This window comes from Aulonocara sp. 'chitande type north' Nkhata Bay, linkage group LG3 (genome assembly GCF_057382095.1).
Source record: "Aulonocara sp. 'chitande type north' Nkhata Bay isolate Kocher_YH1m ecotype deep benthic linkage group LG3, A_spYH_male_GT1.1, whole genome shotgun sequence".
NCBI classification, from domain to species: Eukaryota; Metazoa; Chordata; class Actinopteri; order Cichliformes; family Cichlidae; genus Aulonocara; species Aulonocara sp. 'chitande type north' Nkhata Bay.
The window spans coordinates 28025210-28048682 of NC_141346.1; the positions used below are offsets into that span (position 1 = coordinate 28025210).

General features: G+C 41.5%; 6 protein-coding genes across 6 annotated transcripts in view; 2 read left to right on the top strand and 4 right to left on the bottom strand.

Annotated features, from left to right (window-relative positions):
- LOC147334981 (uncharacterized) overlaps window positions 1-608 on the top strand; it is a 1000-nt gene extending 392 nt beyond the window's left edge. Inside the window, exon 1 of the mRNA XM_086287426.1 lies at window positions 1-608. This exon is cut by the window's left edge and continues 392 nt beyond it. Coding sequence (XP_086143552.1) covers window positions 1-479 — 479 coding nt within the window. The 3' untranslated portion in view covers window positions 480-608.
- A 2171-nt stretch (window positions 609-2779) lies between these two features.
- LOC147334982 (histone H2A-like) lies at window positions 2780-3975 on the bottom strand. Its single transcript, XM_086287008.1, has one exon. It carries the CDS (start codon window positions 3303-3305, stop codon window positions 2919-2921), a length of 387 nt encoding a protein of 128 aa, XP_086143134.1. The 5' UTR covers window positions 3306-3975; the 3' UTR covers window positions 2780-2918.
- On the top strand, window positions 3625-4094 carry LOC147334983 (histone H3). Its single transcript, XM_086286998.1, has one exon. It carries the CDS (start codon window positions 3631-3633, stop codon window positions 4039-4041), a length of 411 nt encoding a protein of 136 aa, XP_086143124.1. The 5' UTR covers window positions 3625-3630; the 3' UTR covers window positions 4042-4094.
- A 1406-nt stretch (window positions 4095-5500) lies between these two features.
- On the bottom strand, window positions 5501-7831 carry LOC147334984 (histone H4). The gene has a single exon (XM_086287427.1). The coding sequence runs from the start codon at window positions 7467-7469 to the stop codon at window positions 7158-7160; it is 312 nt and encodes a 103-aa protein (XP_086143553.1). The 5' UTR covers window positions 7470-7831; the 3' UTR covers window positions 5501-7157.
- A 6560-nt stretch (window positions 7832-14391) lies between these two features.
- On the bottom strand, window positions 14392-16928 carry LOC147334985 (histone H2B 1/2). Its single transcript, XM_086287009.1, has one exon. It carries the CDS (start codon window positions 16911-16913, stop codon window positions 16539-16541), a length of 375 nt encoding a protein of 124 aa, XP_086143135.1. The 5' UTR covers window positions 16914-16928; the 3' UTR covers window positions 14392-16538.
- A 1531-nt stretch (window positions 16929-18459) lies between these two features.
- On the bottom strand, window positions 18460-20607 carry LOC147334986 (uncharacterized; the record flags this gene model as incomplete). The annotated part of the gene is made up of 2 exons (XM_086286032.1): window positions 18460-20046; window positions 20166-20607. Coding segments are annotated over 2 exons (702 nt in total), but the record flags the coding sequence as incomplete, so codon positions are not given.
- Window positions 20608-23473: the final 2866 nt, after the last annotated feature.

A 23473-nucleotide genomic window follows, 5' to 3' on the forward strand; every position in this document is an offset into this window, starting at 1 on the left:
AGAAGGCTCTGGCTGCCGGAGGCTACGATGTGGACAAGAACAAGGCCCGCGTCAAGACCGCCATCAAGAGCCTGGTAGCGAAGGGCACTCTGGTGCAGACCAAGGGCACCGGGGCCTCCGGATCCTTCAAGATGAACAAGAAGGTTACTGAGAGCAAAGCCAAGAAGCCCGCGAAGAAAGCCGCTCCTAAAGCCAAGAAGCCCGCCGCGGCCAAAGCCAAGAAACCGGCAGCAGCAGCTGCCAAGAAGTCGCCCAAGAAGGCAGCAGCAGCAGCTAAGAAGCCCGCAGCCGCTAAGAAGTCGCCCAAGAAGGCCAAGAAGCCCGCAGCGGCGGCCAAGAAAGCGCCCAAAAGCCCCAAGAAGGTGGCAAAGAGCCCCAAGAAGGTGCTCAAGAAGGCTCCCGCACCAAAGAAATCCCCCGCCAAGAAGGCCGCCAAGCCCAAAGTCAAGAAGGCGGCCACAGCAGCCAAGAAGAAGTGAGCTGACACCGCTCTCACACTCAACAACGGCTCTTCTCAGAGCCACCACAGCAACACACAAGAGCTCCTTCCTCTCACTCACTCACCACTCTGTCATTCACAATAATGTCCATGTTATTAAAACACTTTTTTTCCCCCTCATTTGTCCTCATTACAATTACAACTTGGATTACTATCATGGTGCACATTAGTGCTGTCTAAGCAAGTCTACAACTACAAGAATACAAATATTAACAACTCAACATTTACAATCACACCTTCATAGTACAGACACCTGCCATTTTTCTATGAGACACTATCATGCAAGAAATACACCTTTAAAAGTTTCACCTACATTTTTAGAGTATTTTATTAAAAAAACATCAATTGTGACTGAAAATATTACATTTATAGATGCATGTTATTATATATATAGATATATCTATCTATCTATCTATCTATCTATATATATATATATATATATATATATGAGATATGTGTCACTTCTACTTTTGTTTTTGGAAAGCCTACACTGGCTGTTGTACTGTATATTTTAATGATAACTAATAATATAATATTATCCAGGCAAAATGCTCTAATCTACAACCTTACCTCGCTAAATCTAGGCCAGTTGAACTGACATTCGGTCATTTCAAGGACACATAATTCCAAGCTGAACTCATACAGCTATTTATTTTACCATGTATTAATTTCATTACTCATTTTATAACCATTTTGATTCATGTACATTTGAACTAATGGAATTCTGTAGCATTAAGGGTGCAGGAAAATCCGTTATTTTAAAATATAGCCTTGAGGTTTACTTCTTGACCTCACCGATTCTTTGGATATCCCAGCTGAAGAAGAGTCCGGGGCTGCCCTGTGTCCCCCTCCACAGCAGTTTTCCACTAATTCTATTGTTCAGTCTGGGGGGGCTGTCCTCTAACCAGACTAGTAACTGTGGCTTCTTGTTCTTGGCTGAGGCAGCTTTCACTCACTTTATAACAGGCAGACCCCCACTGTCAATGCATTTTTCACACTATACAGTTACACACCAAAGTTTATCGCTGAACCAACTGATTTGGCACGTCAGGGGTCAGCAACTTAATGTCATTCTTGGGAGCTTTAAGGTCGCATGAAATGCTTTGAGAACACAAATCCACTATTTTCCTTAAAACAGGGGTTGACAAAGACATTCTAACAAAAGCCACACTTAGGAATCATTTCCTGTTCTTCTGATCACCAGCTGCCCCCTATTATCCAAGCAAACTCTATTGTAATAGTTTTATTCTACTCACAATAGACACAAAACCCTAAGCGTAGATGTAAGTGACTTTGCAAAATGTCCCAAATTCAGCAGCAGTGCTGAACACGTCGCAAACAGCTGCACATTTTCCTCCCTCTGTACCAAACAAGTCCACCTGTCCCTCTCCACCTCACGTTGTTATATTTTCCTATTGTGTTTAACAAGGTTTGAACTGCGTGTTGTCTGTTTCCATGAGCTTAGAAACTGTTTTAATTATAAAGCGAGTGAACCATGATGAGTGTCCACAGTCAGTTATGAAGCTAATAATTAGTGACATCCAATTTACTCTTTGTAGCTCTCTTCACGACAACACAGACACAGGTCGGTTCTTTGAAACGGGCGTTTATTACTTGGGCCTTCTCTCCTCAGCTTCACCATCACCAGTACGCCGATACGCCGTGAGAACTGGTCACGAGCGAACAGTACAAACCAATTAGCAACTTTACAGTACACATATTAAGTCCAAACACAAATAAAAAAAAAACATTTCTCAAATGACAAATACCTCGTTGGCTGCTTGTCCAGAAAAGAGGTCCTTAAGTCCTTGTATTGCCCTTTCTTTTAGTAAACCTTTAGCTTAAATCGCTTCATGAGAGACATCTGCTCCCTCGCAGTCCATGAAAGGTCTCGTGTGCTCTCGTTAAGGGTATTCTCACGAGACACTAGCTCTCACCTTACACATGTACATTTCAAATAAAGACATTTCAACGCAAACTATATATATTCATGAAATTATGTAACTTATTATAAATCAGTCATCTACATCATGAAATCCACACAGAACATTTTAACAGCATTTACACTCTTAATTAGTAAGATGAGCAATGAGGTGAATATGACCCCACACCACAACGCAGGAGACAGAGCTTTTTGCTTTAGCTTTATATCAAGACCTAAAGTAAGTTTCATTGACAAAAACACACAGAGCTTTGGAGTGAATGAAAGTAGTTTTTATTTGAAGGTGGATTTCAGTCCCTGATTATGTAAGATGACATGAATAAATGTACATTTCAAAGTAAATCAAGATGCATAATCTACATTTCCCAATACACAAGTTGTTACAGACAGAGTAAGAGCAAGAAGGATGTTTGCTCAGAGAGAAGTGTGTGGCTCTTAAAAGAGCCTTTGTTGTTGGTGAAGCCGAGCGCTTTGCGTTTACTTGGCCTTGGCGGGCTTCTCGGTCTTCTTGGGCAGCAGCACAGCCTGGATGTTGGGCAGCACACCACCCTGAGCGATGGTGACTCCCCCCAGGAGCTTGTTGAGCTCCTCGTCGTTGCGCACAGCCAGCTGCAGGTGACGTGGGATGATACGAGTCTTCTTGTTGTCGCGGGCTGCGTTGCCAGCCAGCTCCAGGATCTCAGCGGTCAGGTACTCGAGCACAGCTGCCAGGTAAACGGGGGCGCCGGCTCCTACACGCTCGGCATAGTTGCCTTTCCGCAGCAGTCTATGGACACGACCCACGGGGAACTGAAGCCCGGCACGGGATGAGCGGGTCTTGGCCTTAGCTCTGGCTTTGCCTCCGGTCTTGCCGCGCCCACTCATTTTGACAGGTTCTTTTCTTCGTAGTATCGAGACTGAGAGAAAATGTGGTCCGATCAGCTCAAAGCCTCGCTTATATTTCCGCAGAGCGCGCGCAGCTTCGTCACGCACCAATCGCAGAGAGGCTTGCGGCAGCGCGCAACATCAATGCACTTTTCTCCAATGAGCAGCACACACCGAGGCGGGGCGATGCTCCACGTGGAGCCCGTCACCAATCACGAGCCGGAGCGGCACCGCGTCACAGCCAGTCACACACTTTAAGAGCAGCGAGTCTCCTCTGTTCGCTACATTTTCTGCTCGTATCACAAGAAAAGAAAAGTGAGGAAGAATGGCAAGAACCAAGCAGACTGCTCGCAAATCCACTGGCGGCAAAGCCCCCAGGAAGCAGCTGGCCACCAAGGCCGCTCGTAAGAGCGCCCCGGCCACCGGAGGCGTCAAGAAGCCCCACCGTTATAGGCCTGGTACCGTGGCTCTGCGCGAGATCCGCCGTTACCAGAAATCCACCGAGCTGCTGATCCGCAAGCTGCCCTTCCAGCGTCTGGTCCGCGAGATCGCTCAGGACTTCAAGACCGACCTGCGCTTCCAGAGCTCTGCTGTCATGGCTCTGCAGGAGGCCAGCGAGGCTTATCTGGTCGGACTCTTCGAGGACACCAACCTGTGCGCCATCCACGCCAAAAGGGTCACCATCATGCCCAAAGACATCCAGCTGGCTCGCCGCATCCGCGGAGAGAGAGCTTAAGCTGCACGCTCTCCTACAAACAACGGCTCTTTTCAGAGCCACCTCACTCACACCAAGAGCTCGCTCCTTTATTCTTTTTATTAGTATTCTTTTTAGAAAACAAGTTTTATGCTCACTTCAATCTTAATGCTCTTTCTATACCAGAAATTACAGTTTGCATCAACGTGGGATTCACTGACTTTATTTTCACTATGGCCAATGTCATTGGCTGGGCCTTTCACGGACCTGTTTACGTCTTCATGCATTCTCAGTCATCCAGGAAAGTAAATCTCCAAAAAGTTGATTCTGTTCATAGATGTAAAACAAATATGCCAGCAGTTTATCTCACTTAACGAGAGGAGCAGGCATGTGTGTGTGGCCCCTTCACATAGTGGACATTGAGTTGTTGTGTGGGGCATGTAGTCCATGTCTTTTGCTGTAACAGTAGTTCATGTTGAGAATAAAACATCCCAGCTCACTAACTTGATCGGGGCAATAGTGCCTAAAATCTTGCATCATTTTGCCGAGAGATCTTTTACTTTGTGGTCATCTTAGATGGACAAAAACCACCAGGTCATTCAGTGTTCCCTTAGTGCTAATGCATATAAGAGATGTTGGTGTACTATAACTGAACTAATGTTAAGTCCTTAAAGTCATATTCTTTTATTATCATGACTGTATTTGAAGCTTCCTTTTTTTTGGTATGATACCTGATTGATATGGAATATGGCTGAAGTAAACAAAAGTCTAAAATACTTACTCAGTCATTTGTTTAATGGTAATTTAACATTAAGTAATTCACATATAAAACTATGAATTGTAATTTTAAATGGTTTAAAAGCATGAAGAATAGCATATGTAGGCAAGTATATTTCTCCTCTTTTTAAAAAAAATAAAATAAATAATAATAATAATCAAGAAACAAAGACAAAAGCAGGGCAGGGTTTGGAGGTTGAATCATCCATCCCCACCAATGCCAAAACCAAATCTAAGCCCTTGTCAGGATCATCCCCCACCACCTGCAGCTGGCCGTCCACAACGACGAAGAGCTGAACAAGCTGCTGGGCCGACAACATCCAGGCCAAGAAGAATGAGAAAGCTGAATAAAATCCAGCCACTTTCCTCAACCAACTAACAGCTCTTGTAAGAGCCACTCACCTCTGAGAGTACACTTGGTTAAAGTAATGACACTAAATCTTTAATCCATAGGTGTCAAACTCATGTTCACACTAGAACTGAAGTGGGACAGCCCTGTTAGTCTATCAGTATGTGCAACACATTTAGTTGTTTTAGTACATGAATAAAAATCTGAAATCTGTGAAGTTATTACCCAGACTTTTCTTTTTAAAAACTTGCTTTGAAACCAGAGATCTGTGTCGTAAGTGCATACGATAAGATGACCTTGATTAGTCCCACAGGTGGGAAATTTGTTTCGTTACAAGTTATGTAGCAGAAATTAGAAAACACTGGTATGCAATAGAATACAAATGCTATATACAACTGAGTAAGAAAATAGAAAAGTACAACTTTGTCAGAAAAAAAGAATTGCACATATAGCAGTCTTATTGCACTTGTGTGGATGTGTGTGTTTGATCAGCTGCAAGTCTTTGTTGTAGAGTCTGACAGCAGTGGGGAGGAAAGACCTGAGTAATCTCTCTGTCCCACATCGTGGGTGCTGCAGCCTGCCACTAAAGGAGCTGCTCAGTGCTGTCAGAGTTTATGCTGTCAGAAGCATAAACATTGTCTCATTGTTTGTTCCTTAAAGTACTTGCATTAAAACTTAAAAACAAGACAGCTGAACAGATTAAAGAGGTTCAGACTTATAATTGTAAATCACTACAAACTCTCATTTAGGTCTAAGATTCATTTAGACCGAAAGCGAACCACAGCTGTGAGCTACATGCAAACACTAGTGGTGTGGTGTATTTTCTGTAATTCTGATCCACTCCTTCAAAGGAGCTTTTTTTAAATTATTATTATTTATACCTGGACGCACGTCAACTAAATGTAGACAACCTGGCAAAACTTCTTGTTTGCGATGTGGGTCGTTTCATCACAGATCATTTACAGTTGCCTTTGATACTTTGTTTGCAGTTTAAACAGACATGTTGCATTTCAAGTGCATAAAATCTGCGTACTAAAACATATGTTAGACAATGTTGCTTGTATGAAGGTTATGTCAGGATTGTGAGAGTGAGATCACATCAAAACTGTTATATTGATATGATTGGTGAAGATGATATTTCAGGCACACATCAGGAAGAGGTTTAAGAAGCTTCATTGGGTTTCAGCCACTCATGTCCACCTTTTACTAGATCAAAGGTGGGTTAGTTACCTAAAAAAAAAAAAAAAAATTAAAAAAAAAAAAAAGAATCTACTAAGCAAGCACTTCTGTTTCAAGCAGATTTATGGCAGGAAGACATTTACAAATAAACTGATGAATAAGTGAAATTTATTATTTTTCTTTTGTTTGGTCTATGACTGTTCAGTGAGTATTAATAAACAGTGGTATTGAATAGGCCTGTAACCTGTGAAGTTCAGTTTGTGGTCATGACAGTTATTGTAACGTTGTGGAGAAAAGCACGCATTACAGCTGAATCTTATAGCAAAACGGAGAGTCAATATAATCTTGTAGCGTCCCTCGACAGAAGATCAGCGTTCCGGTTACCGGTGTTTATTCAGAATAGTAACACGGGCTAATGTGGGCCGTAGCCAACGCCAACACAACGGGGGGAAAAGTGCGCTCTACAGCAACAGCACAACCCCCGACACTCTTCTGTCTTCCGCCACACACAAACTACTCTAATCCCCGCCCCCGAACACTGTCAGCCAACCACACACCTGCTCTCCTCCAGACTGTCATTGGTAGCTGATGTGATTGACAGACTAACCGGCCTCTCGACTACTGCACATTCAAGGACACTCGGTAAATCGCCATGCTGCGGATGTGGTCCAACTATGCCGTAAGTAATTGGCAATTCTGAACACAATACACTGATAACACAACAGTCAACTGACTTGTAACCCAGTCCGTTACAATATGTAGGCAATGTCAGTCGGTCATAAGGGAACAAAACTCTCAAAGTGAAAGTGGGTGGCTCTTAAAAGAGCCGTTTGATGGATTAGGTCGAATGAGTTTAACCGCCGAAGCCGTACAGAGTGCGGCCCTGCCTCTTCAGAGCGTACACCACATCCATGGCGGTCACAGTCTTCCTCTTGGCGTGCTCAGTGTAGGTGACGGCATCACGGATGACGTTCTCCAGGAACACCTTGAGCACACCACGAGTCTCCTCGTAGATCAGGCCGGAGATACGCTTCACTCCGCCACGGCGAGCCAGACGACGGATAGCGGGTTTGGTGATACCCTGGATGTTATCACGGAGAACTTTACGGTGACGTTTGGCGCCTCCCTTGCCGAGTCCTTTGCCACCCTTGCCCCGTCCACTCATGGTTACAGTTTCTTCTTTGAACAAACAAAGTCGAATGAAGTTCAACCCGACGGAGCAGTCTTTTTATGTGTGCTCAGCGGACGTAAAAGGAAACAGACGGTGCGAGGCTCGCTGGACGACTCGAAGCTCAGTGGCTCCGCCCACTCCTCTCTTCTCTAAATGTGGAAACGTTGTCTTTTGTTAATGACAAATCAAATCTAACCGAATGGAGGCTCACAACAAATCGCACCCACAATGTCATGTCAGTGTTTTTCGAAATCTACAAGTGTATTTACTTGTGTACAGTAAACTGCGATGGAGACAACCAGTGCCACTCCACCCCCAATGAAGCCTCTTAAACCTCTTCCTGATGTGTGCCTGAAATATCATCTTCAACTCTCAAAATCCTGACATAACCTTCATACAAGCAAGATTGTTTGCAGTTTAAACAGACATGTTGCATTTCAAGTGCATAAAATCTGGCTACTAAAACATAAGTATCAAAGGCAACTGTAAATGCTCTGTGATGAAACGACCCACATCGCAAACAAGAAGTTTTGCCAGATTGTCTACATTGACGTGCTTCCAGGTAAAAAAAAAAAAAAAAAAAGCTCCTTTGAAGGAGTGGATCAGAATTACAGAAAATACACCACACACAAAGTGTGTTTGCATGTAGCTCACAGCTGTGGTTTGCTGTCGGTCTAAATGAATCTTAGACCTAAATGAGAGTTTGTAGTGATTTACAATTATAAGTCTGAACCTCTTTAATCTACTCAGCTGTCTTTTTTTAAGTTTTAGTGCAAGTACTTTAAGGAACAAACAATGAGACAATGTTTATGTTCTTACTACACAGATTTCTGTTTTTACATTAAGTTTATAAAAAAGAAAAGTCTGGGTAATAACTTTACAATTCAAGTCAGTCAGATTTTTATTCATGTACTAAAACAACTAAATGTGTTGCACATACTGATAGACTAACAGGGCTGTCCCACTTCAGTTCTAGTGTGAACATGAGTTTGACACCTATGGATTAAAGATTTAGTTTCATTACTTTAACCAAGTGTACTCTCAGAGGTGAGTGGCTCTTACAAGAGCTGTTAGTTGGTTGAGGAAAGTGGCTGGATTTTATTCAGCTTTCTCATGCTTCTTGGCCTGGATGTTGGGCAGCACACCACATTCAAAATTACAATCCATAGTTTTATATGTAAATTATATAATGTCAAATTACCATTAAACAAATGACTGACTAAGAAATTTAGACTTTAGTTTACTTCAGCCATATTCCATATAAATCAGGTATCAAAGGGGCAGGGGCTTGAGCACCTTTCCTGATGGGTGCCCAAAGTGCCCTTTTGTTGAGGCAACTTTTAAAAAAAGAATTATTTATTTATTTATTTTTTATGTGTGTGTGCAGAGTCCTGTCTGTGCCCCTCAACAATAATATTTAACTATTAATCACAGTTTTGCTAAATAAAAGGCTCTGGCTTGCAATTTTTGCAGATTAATTTTTGCAGGTGAATTTTTTGCAGGTGAATTTTTGCAGGTGAATATTTTTGCAGGGAAATTTGGAGGATAAAAATTCAGTGTCATAAATTCAATGTCTAAAAATACTTGAATTCTGATGATACTATATTTCTTCCATAGAGAAACACAAGTTAACTCAGAGACACAGACTGATGCGACAAAACCAGTAAGTAGGTGTACAGCGTACACTGTAGTGTGTAGCACACAGGAGTATTAGCTTATTACGTACACGTTGGTAAGCTGTCTTGTTGCAACTGACGAACTGAAACAAACGAGCGTGCTGTGTGTGCAACAGCGCGACAAACATTACCTGTCCTTTTATTAACTGCACAAGTAGTGCTGGTCATAGCTGCTGGCTACCTGTGTAAGGCTTTCATGGGTCTGTAGCTCTGTCACCGTTTTAGGGAACATATTTAGTTTTAAAGCAAGTTTCCGGGCTTTTCCTGCCTTTCTGGAGGGATTATATTTCACTAAAAAACGATCTAATATGCATGTCCACATAATTATGCATTATTATAATATTAAAAAAAAAAAAACACACGCTGTATTTTAAAGAACATACATTAAGAAGCAGATTATATTACATTTATATTTTAAATAAGACAAAATTAGGATTTTACAGCAGTAAAATGATTGTATCTCTACAGTTTAAAAATGTAATAAGCTTTGCCCCTGCACAGAGTGGATAGTGAAACAAATGGAATCATCATAATGACATTATTTCATATTTATATTTATATTAAGAAGAGAAGCAAAGAGTGATTCACAGGCAGAGCCTAATTTATTTCTCACAGTTTTTTGTTGCTTTATGGTTCCAAGCGCTGTCACCAATCTTTGCATTTTGTTACTATCTCATGATACTTGTTTAATCAGCTACCATCTCTATGGACTTTTTAATGTCTACAGTCTCAGATCAACACAGCCCTGCCCTCCAGTACTATCAGCAGCAGGAGCAGCAGGAACCCCTCAACAGCAACATTTTACCCATCAGGTAAAACATCGGCTTGTGCCGTGATATTTAAACCGAGCAGCATCACTGACTTTCAGCTTGTTGTGTTTGTGGATATATGACTGACTTTAATTATCCATAAAATCATCACAATCTCTGTAAGATTAAAGTCAACTATTGAACGGCGTATATTTTGAAGTAAAGGCTTTTAAACCAAGTTAGTACAAACATCGCTAATGTCACATAACTTACCCGACATGTGGCCAACAGTAATGTTTTAATGTTCTTCATTATAAAAACATTTGCGCATAAATAAGTGACATAATATTCAGTACTTATGAAGGCTACACCAACCCATCCTTAAAATTCAGGGAAATTAAGGACGCATTTGAGGGCCGCATTTCGAGCAGCCTTTGAATTGGGACAGCCTTCGTCGTGTCGCTGTGACGTAATCGGCCTTAAAATGCGGCCTTTAATCAAATCAAATCAAATCACTTTTATTGTCACATCACATGTGCAGGTACATTGGTACAGCACATGTGAGTGAAATTCTTGTGTGCGAGCTTCACAAGCAACAGAGTTGTGCAAAATACAATAATGTAAACAAGCAAAATACAAGAATGGCTACATCTGAAACTAATAAATATATGTACAATATATAATAGTATATGCATTTCTGGATGTGTATACTAAATGTTTTTCTACGTGTGTGTATACACATTTTTACCAATTAAATAGAGTAAACAATAAAATAAAATATATAAAAATATACAGAGTTGAGACATGTGCAGAACAGTGGCATTACTGTACAGTATGGAGTGCATAATGTTGAAGTTCCAGTAGTGAAGCTGAGGTGTCTATGACGTGTTCAGCAGTCTGATGGCCTGGTGGAAGAAGCTGTCTCTCAGTCTGCTGGTACGGGACCGGATGCTGCAGAACCTCCTTCCTGATGGAAGCAGTCTGAACAGTTTATGGCTGGGGTGACTGGAGTCCTTGATGATCCTCCCCGCTTTCCTCAGGCACCGCTTCCTGTAGATGTCTTGGAGGGAGGGAAGCTCACCTCCAATTATCCGTTCAGAGCACCGCACTACTCGCTGGAGAGCTTTGCAGTTGTAGCCGGTGCTGTTGCCATACCAGGTGGTGATGCATCCAGTGAGGATGCTCTCAATGGAACAGTGATAGGAGGTCCTGAGGATGCGGGGGCTCATGCCGAATCTTTTCAGTCTCCTGAGAAAGAAGAGGCGCTGCTGCGCCTTCTTCACTGTTTTGTTTGTGTGTACTGACCACGTAAGATCCTCAGCCAGATGCACTCCAAGGAACTGGAAGCTGCTCACTCTCTCCACAGCAGCGCCGTTGATGGTGATGGGGGTGTGTACTTCTCTGCACCTCCGGAAGTCCACTATCAACTCCTTTGTCTTTGCGACGTTGAGGGTGAGATGGTTGTCTTGACACCAGTGGGTCAGGGCGCTGACCTCCTCCCTGTAAGCCGTCTCATCACCGTTGGTGATAAGACCCACCACTGTAGTGTCGTCCGCAAACTTCACAAGGCAGAATTGACAAATAAAGTTGACTTTGACTTTGACTTTTTGACTTTGATGTTGGAATTGTTAGCGGCTGTGCAGTCGTAGGTGTAGAGTGAGTACAGGAGAGGGCTCAGTACACACCCCTGTGGAGCACCAGTGTTCAGTGTGATGGGGGATGAGGTGATGCTGCAGGTAAGGCTGCAGACCCCAAATCTGGTCATTGGTACTTCCTGGCTTGTGTAGTTACTAGGTAACAAAAGCCCAACACTGCCCCTAGCGTCCTGGAGCACTTCCGTTGTGTTTTGGAATTTGCATGTGTTTTGGGGTTTGCAAGTGTTTTGGAGTTTGTATGTGCTTTGTCTCTAGGGGCCACCGTAATTTTGGCATCTAGTCGCCAACTTTCTGCCCTATAATAGTTCAACAAATGAGCCTTTTGTATTATAGTTAGTCTAGTTGTGTGTTTATAAAGTTAAAGTGCACATCATCAAGTCAGGTGGGTTTGTCATTTCCACCATGTGCAGTACAGTACACAGTGAAGTAAGACCATAGTGCTGCATATAACAGACACAGGATCACAAAAATTGCATATATGGAGAAACTACAACAAAACGAATAGATATACGTAGTGATGTGACGTTCTGTATCGAGGCTTCGAAGCTTCTGTCGAGTAATGGAGGGGGCGTTTCCGCGATGCGCATAACAAGGCTTGCTTCATTCATGGGAGGAGCTGAAAATGATGACGTCTGAAGCCTCGCTGCCCGGCTGTACCACGTGACTGTTTCAGGAAGTGGTTCGAACTTTGCCGTGAGCTATGACTGAGATATAAACCCCTCAGACTTCATTCAAAATGTGGATGTTTGATGGAGAGTTGCGGTTAGTGAGAGTTTGGAGACAGTTTGGAGGTTTATGAGAGTGAGGAGAGAAAGTCAGGAGAGAATGGAGCCAGCTAAGAAGAGGAGGATGTCCTCCCCTGTGTGGGAACATTTTGATCCTATTCCTCCCAACAAGGTATGTAAATTTCTACAGAAGATGTATTTTCATAATACTGATGGTGCAATACAATTTATGTTAAGCTGTCTTTACTTTTGTACAAGGTGAAGTGTTTGCTATGTGCCAGGGAGCTGGGATATAACAACAACACATCATCCATGCTTAGGCACTACAGAGCTTTGCATGAGAATAAGGGGAACACCGATTGTGGAGCAAGACCAGGTGAGCCATCAAATGCAATGATAATATAGCATGCAGTAGTGATGGCCCGCTTGAAGCTGAAGCTCCGGTGCGTGTGTCAAAAAAATCAACACACTGCTTCAGAAGCACTGTGTCGAAGCTTGATTCGTTTGGCCAGAGTCACATGATCAGTGACGTCCAAAGCTTCATTTAGAGTGTGACTGCTTCGGTGTCTGATTCAATGGTTTATAAGCAGGTGAATCATTCGCGGGATTTGTGGAGTGTTTTGATGGTGACAGATAGCGAACCACTGATCATTCTACTGAGAGATTTGGAGCCAGCGAGGAATAGAGGAGGTTCGGTTGTGCGGGAGAATTTTGAGTAGATTTTTGTCAATCGGGTGGGTTTTCCAGCTTTGTGTTCTTGTTGTTTGCCGGAGGTTTCTTCCTGTTAAAAGGGAGTTTTTCCTTCCCACTGTCGCCAAAGTGGTTGCTCATAGGGGGTCATATGATTGTTGGGTTTTTCTCTGTATCTATGAAGCGCCTTGAGGCGACTTTTGTTGTGATTTGGCGCTATATAAATAAAATTGAATTGAATTGAATTTAAATTTTGTTTTGTGCGTGTTTATTATATCTGAAAACGGGAAAAGGGTAAAATGTCAAACATCTGCTTCCATAATATAAATATCATTAAATAACTTTAGAAAAACTTCCACTTGATTCTTTACATGTAATGTTGTAAAAATATATATTTTATTGTTTAATTAATCTGAAAATGTTAGTCTGCCAAATGTGCAGCAATTTAATGTATTTATTCTCTTTAGCTGATAGTTTGTGGGGCCCAGGTAGACTGTATAATTGCATCTCTACCAGTTTCTGTGCACTCCAGCCTCCTCTGTGCCATGTGAAGGGATTTTCCTTAAGGCAGGAGAAATTATCTCCACGAAAAGGAACAGTTTCCGCCATCGCACACTAGAACAAATTCTCTTTTTAAATAAAAATGGAAAAGGGTTACCGTCAATGCATCATGTTTTTAATTTGCAAGTTCATAAGCATTTTCCTTTTCCATTTCACAATCAATTCTACCCCCAGGTCAAAAATATGTCTGGGAAAATTTCCCTAATATAATATTATTTATAAATACACCCCTCCGGCGATTAAATGCATACCTGCATGGAGGCAGGACCTCAGAGCAGAAGCATACTCCATAATGTGTTGTACATTATTATATGTATATATTATATGTAACGTGGTATTTTTCAATTATTGTATTTTACCAACATCAAGAAGTCACAAGCAAAGACAGACCACACCATGATGCATATTTAAACAAGGGGAGTTTACTGATCAAAACTATTTATTAAACAAATAAAACACATTTTTTTAACCACCAAAAAATACACGTTCAAAGCAACACAACGGCGGCCCAATATCAGACAGGATTCCACTCTGTAGAGTGAGCAATCTTAATGAAGCAGTTGGTTTTATTTTGTGGATTCAAGCTGCTCTTCATATTTTTGGCCACCAAATGTCACCAGAGAGGACTGTGTTGAAAAGCTTCGAGTAATGAACCGTTTTTCAATACAAGCGTCAGTGCTTCAGAAAGCTTCATTTGGCCATCACTAGCATGCAGTAATGTTACTAAATGATATAACAATATTATACAGCTGTAATAAGTTACGTGTGTGATATTTATATTTGTGCTTTGTTTTTATTGTCTTTCCTCAGGAGAACAATCTCAAATAGATGAAGACCTGGTTAGCATGGTGATTGAGGACTCCCAGCCATTTATCATTGTGGAGGACAAAGGATTTAAAAGATTTGTTGAATCATTAAATCCTAGCTATGTTCTCCCCACTAAAAAGGTCATAACAGCAGTGAAAATTTAGTTTTTACAGAATAAAATGTGAACAGGCAGGACTGAACCTCAAAGCCTAAGTGTGTAGCTACACTACACACTGCTTCACAGCCACGTCGTACTTTTAAACAAAATGTTTTTTTCTTTCCTTTAGGCCCTGAAAGTCATGGTGGAGGCCAGGTACCAGAAGATGAAGGAGAAAGCTAAGGCCAGCATTGAGAAGGCAGCAGCTGTGAGTCTGACATCAGATATATGGACCTCCAACACAGAGGCCTATCTTTCAGTCACCTGCCATTTTGTTGATGAGTCCAGCACATTAAATACTGTTGTTTTAGGAGTGCAGTATTTTCCTAATGCACACACTGAAGAAAACACAAGTGAAAGGCTCACTCATGACAGAATGGGCAATTACTGACAAAGTCACATGCCTAGTAACAGATGGGGCTGCTAATATGAGGGCTTGTGCAAGGGAACTACGACTCAAACATGCCATATGCATAGCTCACACCCTGAACTTAGTGGTGAAGAAGGCCCTTGACCAGACCCCTGAGCTCTCACATCCTGAGCTCTCTGACATCCGAGCCAAGTCCAGGAAGATCACGGGATATTTCAGGAGCAGTACCCCTGCAAAACTAACTTCTTAAGTGGCTTAATTACATTAATTATTAATTATAGTTCTGCTCCCTTGACAATCTAATGTATGCTTTTTTTAAATTGTATTTTGTAAGGAGAGGCTTTCAGTGATACAGGAACGACCATGGGCTGGACTGGGACAAAAAAAAAAAATCGGCCTGGGCATTTTGACTAGAGACTGGCCCACCAGGTATTATAGGAAAAACCATAAAGCCTTTGAATGAAAACAAATGCTGTTGTCACAAGTGATGTACACTGTCTTGTTGGTATATGTGTATCAATCTAATAAACTTAAACCTACACCATCCTCCCTATTCTGGCATTCTAAACTGTACCCGAAAGTAGACTGCTTGGTTGAGTCAACCTCCTGAACTATCTACAACACATGGTGAAAACCTGAAATTAAGACAGAAGACTAGAGGTGAGACATGATTACTGAATATTAAAAATAAATAAATAATATTTTATTAATAAAATAAACAGATATTGAGGTCCAACGGTACATGATGGAGCCAAATATTGGAAGGCTGGAGGACCCCCTTAAATACTGGGAGAGACAAAAATATGTCTTTCCTCACTTATATAAGGTAACACTGACATACCTGTGTACCCCTGCCTCATCTGTGCCCTGTGAGCCGACTATTTTCAAAAGCAGGGGAATTATTGTCCAAAAAAAAAAAAAAAAAAAATCTCCTACGACCTGCCACAGTGGAAAAACTGTTTTTAAATAAAAACCAATGACGTGTTCCCTGAACACTAATCACGGTCCACACCTCAACGCTACAAAAGCACAACCACTGTCCACACCCTAACCACACCTCACAGTAAATGATCATTTCCATTTTAAGCATTTCCAAATAATCATTTTCCATTCTGCCAGTATAAATATACACAGTATGCTGCCATCACTACAATATACATGTTTTACACACTCCTTTTGTTGTTGACATTTACAGGCTGTGTGCAAAAGGCCACACTTTTCAAATTCATGCCAACTAATATTTTTATGTCCAGTAGGTGTCCTACTAGAGCAAATGAAGCTTCAAGACGCTTTGTGCTGGGGTGAAAAGCTTCACAGCTTCATAAAGCGTCATCTATTAGACCTATACGACCTAACTAATATAGACAGTGCAATAAAAAGGCCCAACTTCGCATATCAGGAATAAAATAAAAAGTATGCTTGAACGGTCAGATACTAAGTTGCTGTAACTCGCGTTTATCTCTCTACAATTTAAAAAAAAAAATCGGGAATCCATTTCGGTGATCTGTCACTGCAGCGGATTGAGACAACGCAGTGACACACAGGCGAACATCTGCGATTCAAGTGCAGAAGTTGGCAACAAAGTAATTGTACGTTGAATAATAGGACGTATGCTCGTCAGTTTAAAGTGTGTGGCTCTGAAAAGAGCCGTTGTGTTGGCGTCTGATGCCAGTTTATTTGGAGCTCGTGTACTTTGTCACAGCCTTGGTGCCCTCAGACACTGCGTGCTTGGCCAGCTCACCGGGGAGGAGCAGGCGCACTGCGGTCTGGATCTCCCTGGAGGTGATGGTGGAGCGTTTGTTGTAATGGGCCAGGCGAGATGCCTCGGCTGCGATGCGCTCGAAGATGTCGTTGACAAACGAGTTCATGATGCTCATGGCCTTTGAGGAGATCCCGGTGTCGGGGTGGACCTGCTTCAGCACCTTGTACACGTAGATGGCGTAGCTCTCCTTCCTGGTCTTTCTCTTCTTCTTGCCGCCCTTGCCGGCGGTCTTGGTCACGGCTTTCTTGGAGCCCTTCTTGGGCGCGGACTTCGCAGGTTCAGGCATTTTCTCTCTTCAATACTCTACAGCAACGAATGAGCTCCGTGGCTGAGAGCAGCGCTTTTTATACAGGCTGTATGCTAATACCACTGCGCGGGCCCTCGGATCTCATTGGTGGAGCCGCACAGTGGGCCGGACGTTGTGTTGGAGGGAGTTTGTGAACTGTGCTGAAACAGGCGCGCATCTAACAAAGACAGTGGGCTGTGTGATTGTGTCCTCGTTTGCTGAGACAGTCATTTGTTCTAAATGAGCAGTAAATATATTTCCAACTAAGCACATCGCTTTGTATCTGCATAGTTTTACTGCACACGTGAGACTGAACCATTCACTTTTTTAATTATCTGGTGTTCATATGTTTTTTTAGCCGTTGATTTCCATTATTAAAATAGATATCGATGTAGTTCCTTTCTGTTTCCACAAGTTTACACTGCTTACACTGCTTTCCAGCAGGTCAACAGCGCAATCTGTTGACCTGCTGGAAACTCTTGCACAAAATGACTTTGTCTTTTAAAAGATGTAGGGAACCTCTGGCCTTTATTAATGATATCAGTTAAAAATACATTCATAAATGTGAAATCTATTCTCAGTTATTTTAGTAACAACTGCATTATAAAAGTGTTGTAAATTCTTTAAGAGAAGAAAGGAAATCAAAGGCAGCACATGCCTTTGATTGTTGGAATATCCCAAGGGGCTATTGGGACGAGTACAACCAGTATGAATCATAAACGCCTCAGGCATGTCGATGAGCAGGTTGTTTAAGATGACAATCACACTAAGGAAGAGCTTTAAAAAGCTGAGCATAGCCAGTTGGTACGTGACAGTACACTGTTACTTCATGGCTGCAGAATGTCAGTGAAAAACAGCCAGCAGCACTAAATAGTTTATTTTTGACTCCACTTAGTGGATTCCTGCATTAATACTCTTGAACTGTAAACTGTAAAACATATCAGTGTCTTAAACACACATTAATAGTCTAATTATTCTTAAATATAATGATACTATTGTTTGTCTGGATACAACTTTGCTTTGATATTTCTGCAGTCTTTCATTTTGTCTTTAGATATTTTAATGAGTGAATGAAGTCAGACTGTAGATTGTCCTTCTTCTAGCTGTACTGACTGACCTTTGACCTCATGTGTTGATGACTCTTCACCTCTGTCTCCTCTCACAAGGAGAAGATGATCTGCAGGATCCTGCTGCTCATCATCCTCACCTCATGTGTCTCTGGTTAGTTTACAGCTTCACTTTATGAACTCCAAAGCTCAACAACAGATTTGTTCCAGTTTAAGAGTGAATGAGTGAGCAGTTTTACAGGCCTTACCCTACGATATAAGCAGAGGAGAGTGGATGGATGGATGGACAGCTGCTTGTGTCAGCAATGGAGAAAACTGTGTAAGTTCTTGGAGTTCTTTTATCTGCTTGTGAATGAGGAAGAAACTCAAAGAAATTTGTTTACATCGTGAAAGTGCTTCTCTTAAATCAAAAGCACTTCTCGCTTTATTACCTGTTGAACAGGTAGTAAAAAACAATTTAGAAGGAATGCGGCATGAACCAACGAGAAACTGATATAACAACAATACAGCAGCTTTCTTATCTACCCAGACATATCAGGACACAATGGTGAAGGATGCATTCATGGATGTATGAAGAGGTTTTTAAACACTTATCTGTAAATGGATAATTTCAGTCAGACTGAACCCAACACTATTTTGCAGAACTCTTGGCTCTGGCTTTCAGCTGTCTTAAATTATGAGGCAATAAATCACACAGAAAGCTGAATTTTTCTCACGTGAGTCAACAATGTTGAATAACCTAAGTATAAAACAAGAAATAGAATCAGCTCCAAAACTCAACTCGAAGTATGTGAGACTGATTTTATTGTTTTGATCAAAGGGCGATTTACAGTTTTGTGTTTTAAACGTGTCTATTAAAATGTTGCATTTCTGTCATTGAATATGTGTATAAACCTTTTATAAACAATCTATTCACTGACTGTTGCCTAAAAGCTGGAGTTGAACAGTAACTTTTTAACTAACAGGTGACTCACACTGAAAACAGCAGTACATGACCCTGTAACCATGTGGTCCTAACTGTTGTGACACTAATGAAATCTACAATGAGTATCATTGTAATGACACATCTTCATTCCTAACTAGTTAAAATGTAAATTGATAATATAACAGCGAAAATTCAGATCCAGTTACAAATGAAGTATTAGGGACTAACGGATAAACCCTTTGAAAGTTCTCCACTATGACTGTGTGGCAGGATGAGGTGCTCAGGAATAATGAGGAAAAGAGCAAGGGACTAATGATGATGTTCCAAGCACACACCATGGTTCATAAATAATCACAGCACACATAAATACCCACCACCAGGGCCCCCTAATCACCTCCTCTTTAGGCCTTCCTCTGAATAAGACTAACAATTTTTATTCTGAATACTTTATTAAATTAAAAAAAAAATACTTTTAAGTTCTGCAGATGGATCAAACAAGAAAACAAGTCAAAAAGCAACGAGGACACAACGAGGCAAAGCAACAGCCCACAGATTAAACGTAGGCCAGAGAAACAGCAGTGGCCATGCTACAAAGTCATCAGGCTCAGACCACCGATCAAACTGCATTGCCCAATTCCTCTCCCTGAGTCGAGTCCATACTGTTAAGGTACAAAAGTTCAATACTGCAAACTGAACAACACCCTGCAGGATGTTGCCAGTGTCATCAGTTCTGCTATATGAATGCTATAAGAGGGAACCGGAAATGTATGAATTTAATCTGAAAGCTTTGGATGACTTATTGAATAATTTTAACAGTTTGGGAAATGTTTTCTTCCATTTTAACGTAAGCTTCTAAGAGTTCAGGGAGGTGAGGTCCTCAGTCAGATTAAGCTAATGGGTGGAGCTTCTGATGAAGAAGCAGGAAGAGACTCAGAAGAAGAAGAAGTCGAGGTGACCACACTACTCAGACTGTGACTGTTTACATGTTTACATTTTCTTTTCTCTGCTTTTAAACTCAGTGTGATGAGCAGAGCTGCAGCAGCTGCTGTCAGTATGAGTGCAGCATAGAGGCCGATCCTTCCTCGACTCTCTGTCTGTGGGTTCATTGTTGGAGTTTGATGTTTGGGCTCATCAGCAGCTGCTGGAAGGACAGAAAATATTATTTTATCCTGAAAGTTCAATCAATTCATCAAAGTTTATTATCCTAAAGTTCAACTAAAATATGACACTCATTTTTAAAGTTCTACTCAATCAACTTACCAGTGACGCTGAGTTTACAATCTTGAAAGCTGCTGCCACTATTTGTCTTCACTTCACATCTGTACAGACCCGAGTCCTCAGTCCTGAGTCCGGACAGTTGAAGTCTGATTCGTCCTTCTCTGAGGGCGTCTTTGTCACTCTGGACTCGTCCTGAAAACTTTGCATCCTGAGACTCTGACACCTCAACACCTTCATGAACATCATACAGGATTAAACGTTTAACCACAGTTATCAGTTCACAGAAGATGTTGAGAGTTTTGGTGGATCTGTCAGGTTTGGTGGTGAACGTCCACTCCAGTGTGATGTTGTGGTTCTCCTCTGCCTGATAGCAGGTCTGTGTCACATTGACTACAAATGATCCTGTTGAGGAGACAGAGAGGGAAAGAGAGGAGCAGACACACTGAGAACTGGAACAAATCTGTTGTTGAGCTTTATTTGGAGTTCATAAAGTGAAGCTGTAAACTAACCAGAGACACATGAGGTGAGGATGATGAGCAGCAGGATCCTGCAGATCATCTTCTCCCTGTGAGAGGAGACAGAGGTGAAGAGTCATCAACACATGAGGTCAAAGGTCAGAAGCAGTGATGCAGTTACAGAGTTTGTCCACCAGGAGAAAAAAGTAGATTTTTATGTGTTCATGTTATAAATAAATGTGTGCGCTGAGTGAACAAATAAAAGCGGATTAAAACAAAATCATTTGACTTCTCTTGGTTTGATCTGATTTCTATATTTATAAGTCAGACTGGACAGATTCCAAAGTTGGACATTAACTTGGGTTAAGTTTCATGATTAGTTCTGGGCTCTAAGTTTTTTTTTTATGCTGCTTCTCTGCTGAGTAAGCCGTTTATTGGGGATGCAGGGGTGGGCAACTCCAGGCTTTGGAGGCCGGCGTCCTGCAGGTTTTAGATCTCACTCTGGGTCAACACACCTAAATCACATGATTAGTTCGTTAGGCCTCTGGAGAAGTTCAGGACATGTGGAGGAGGTCATTTAGCCATTTAAATCAGATGGGTTGGATCAAGTACACATCTAAAACATGAGGCCTGGAGTTGTCCACCCCTGAGAGTGTAATTCATAAAATGTGCCTGTGTGAGTTCTTACATTACAGTGAAATCAGAAGTCACATCATCACGTGGTTAGCTTTGTAAAAAATGATGATCGATGGGTTAAAGAGAGAGAGAAGAAAAGGAGGAGATAAAGTACAGCAGCTGGTGTCTGCTCGTCTTCCCACTCACATTCTGCACACTCTAACAAACACATGACTGAGCTGAGCTGAGAGAACAGCAGTTCAGTGAGGGGAGGGGGGTTATGATGAAAGGTGAAGAGTTGTTTAACATATGCTAGCATTTACACTTCGAAGCTAACCGCAGATTATATTAAATATAAATTCTAAAACTGAATACATTTCATAGTGTTAACCATTTTAAGCCCAACAAGTCCACCAGCTTATCTTTACATTCCTACATGCTGCAGGGCCATTCACATGTTTTCTGTAATTGAAAAGTTTAATTATGTGTCCATTAACAAAATAAGTTATAAACTATATTTATATAAAACATGTGTATACTTAGTGCATTAGTTGTATTTTAACTATAAATAATTCATATTAGAAAATATAAAGCCTGCATATTTGTAAAGAAATGGCTTTGACTTTGCCACTCCATCGGATGTCTTTAGTTCCGCCCCTGCTGTAGTAGTGCCATAAATTAGGTAAACAGAAATACTGAGCTGGACTTCAGTGGCTGAGGATCATGAGAAGATTAAAAGGACACGATAAAACCATAATGCATACACTCCACGGGTGAATGCACCGGTGATGGTCCTTATAACAACTTATCATAGAGCAAACACTCCAAAACAAGATGCCCATACGGCACTCTGTGGCAACTGGAGCAAATCCTCAAAGGACGAGCAAAAACGGAGGCAGCAGTTTTCCTCCACTGGCTGGGCCGATACACTTGAACATTCACCGCTGAATGGAAGTTCTGCATGGCAGCCATCTAGTCATAGAAATAACAAAATAGCTTTAGCTCCTAGTTTTGTAATTTGCCGTTGGTGGCAAAATGGCGCAAATGCTGCTTAGCCCAGAATTGAAAGAAAGCTATATCCACCTGAAGGAATACAACTGCCCTCTGCACAACAGCTGGAAATAAGGAATCGGGCAGTCTGCAAACAGTGCCGCAAACAAGCCACTAAAACACTTACTAAACAAATTAAGTGGATAAAGGATGGCAAGCACACCTGTGACTTTGTAGAGTCGGATCAAAACCGCCTGGTTCATCCCAAAAATGCACTGACGCCCGATTCCCACGATCAGAAATGCTGAAGGAGCAATCAATGAGGAAATGAACCCCGCGTGTCCTTATACAACAGACGCAGAAAGAGAGAGCGATAGAAAGAGGGAAAAGTGGAACAAGGAGATAAACCTGTCTGACAGAAAATCACGCACCTGGGGGATGCACAGTAGTGATGTTCGATTCGTGAACGAATCGTTCAATACTCGAGAATCACTTTACTGACTCGTGAATCATGATTCACAAGCCCAACTGACTCACTGACTCATCCCTGTTGCTGTTAGCAAACTAATTCCATTAGTAGAAATATATGTAGCTTATAATTAAAATTGTGGGGGGGAACAACAGCCAGTTTCGTAACAAAAGCATTTCTGCTCTGAACTGGAAGAAAAAACCCTGAGTAGAAGCTCACATCAAGAAAATAGCTCCTCGGTTCAGAGTAGCATCGCGCTGCTAACATGCTAACAACACATTTGAGCTACTCACCCCCTCCCTCCTGTGCTGAATCAAAGAGCGAGCGAACGAATCACTCACTCACTCACTCACTCACTCACCCCCTCTCTCCCTCCTGGCTCACAGCTTCTTCTTCTTCTTGGTTGGCAACCAATGTTAAGGCGCATTACCGCCCCCTGGCTCACAGCGCAGTGGACATTTAGATGAGAAAATATATATTTGACACACTTAAGGAAAATACTAATAAAATACAAATAAACAAAATAAATGTTTATTAAGCAATTTTGATAGGAAGTTGCTTAATTTTAGAAATGTTTTTGCTCTTTTTTTCTCTATAAAATAGTTGTTTTTTTTTTTAAATCATTCATCTTAGCAGTGGGATTCACATGAAAAGGGAAACAAATTAAGTTTGAGTGAAAATGTAAAATTTTTGCACTCTCTGGTCAACTGACTCAGTGAATCAAATGACTCAAAAATCCGATTCACTTTGGTGAGTGACTCATTAACACCCGATTCAGTAAAAATAATCAAATTTACCATCACTAATGCACAGTACAGTAG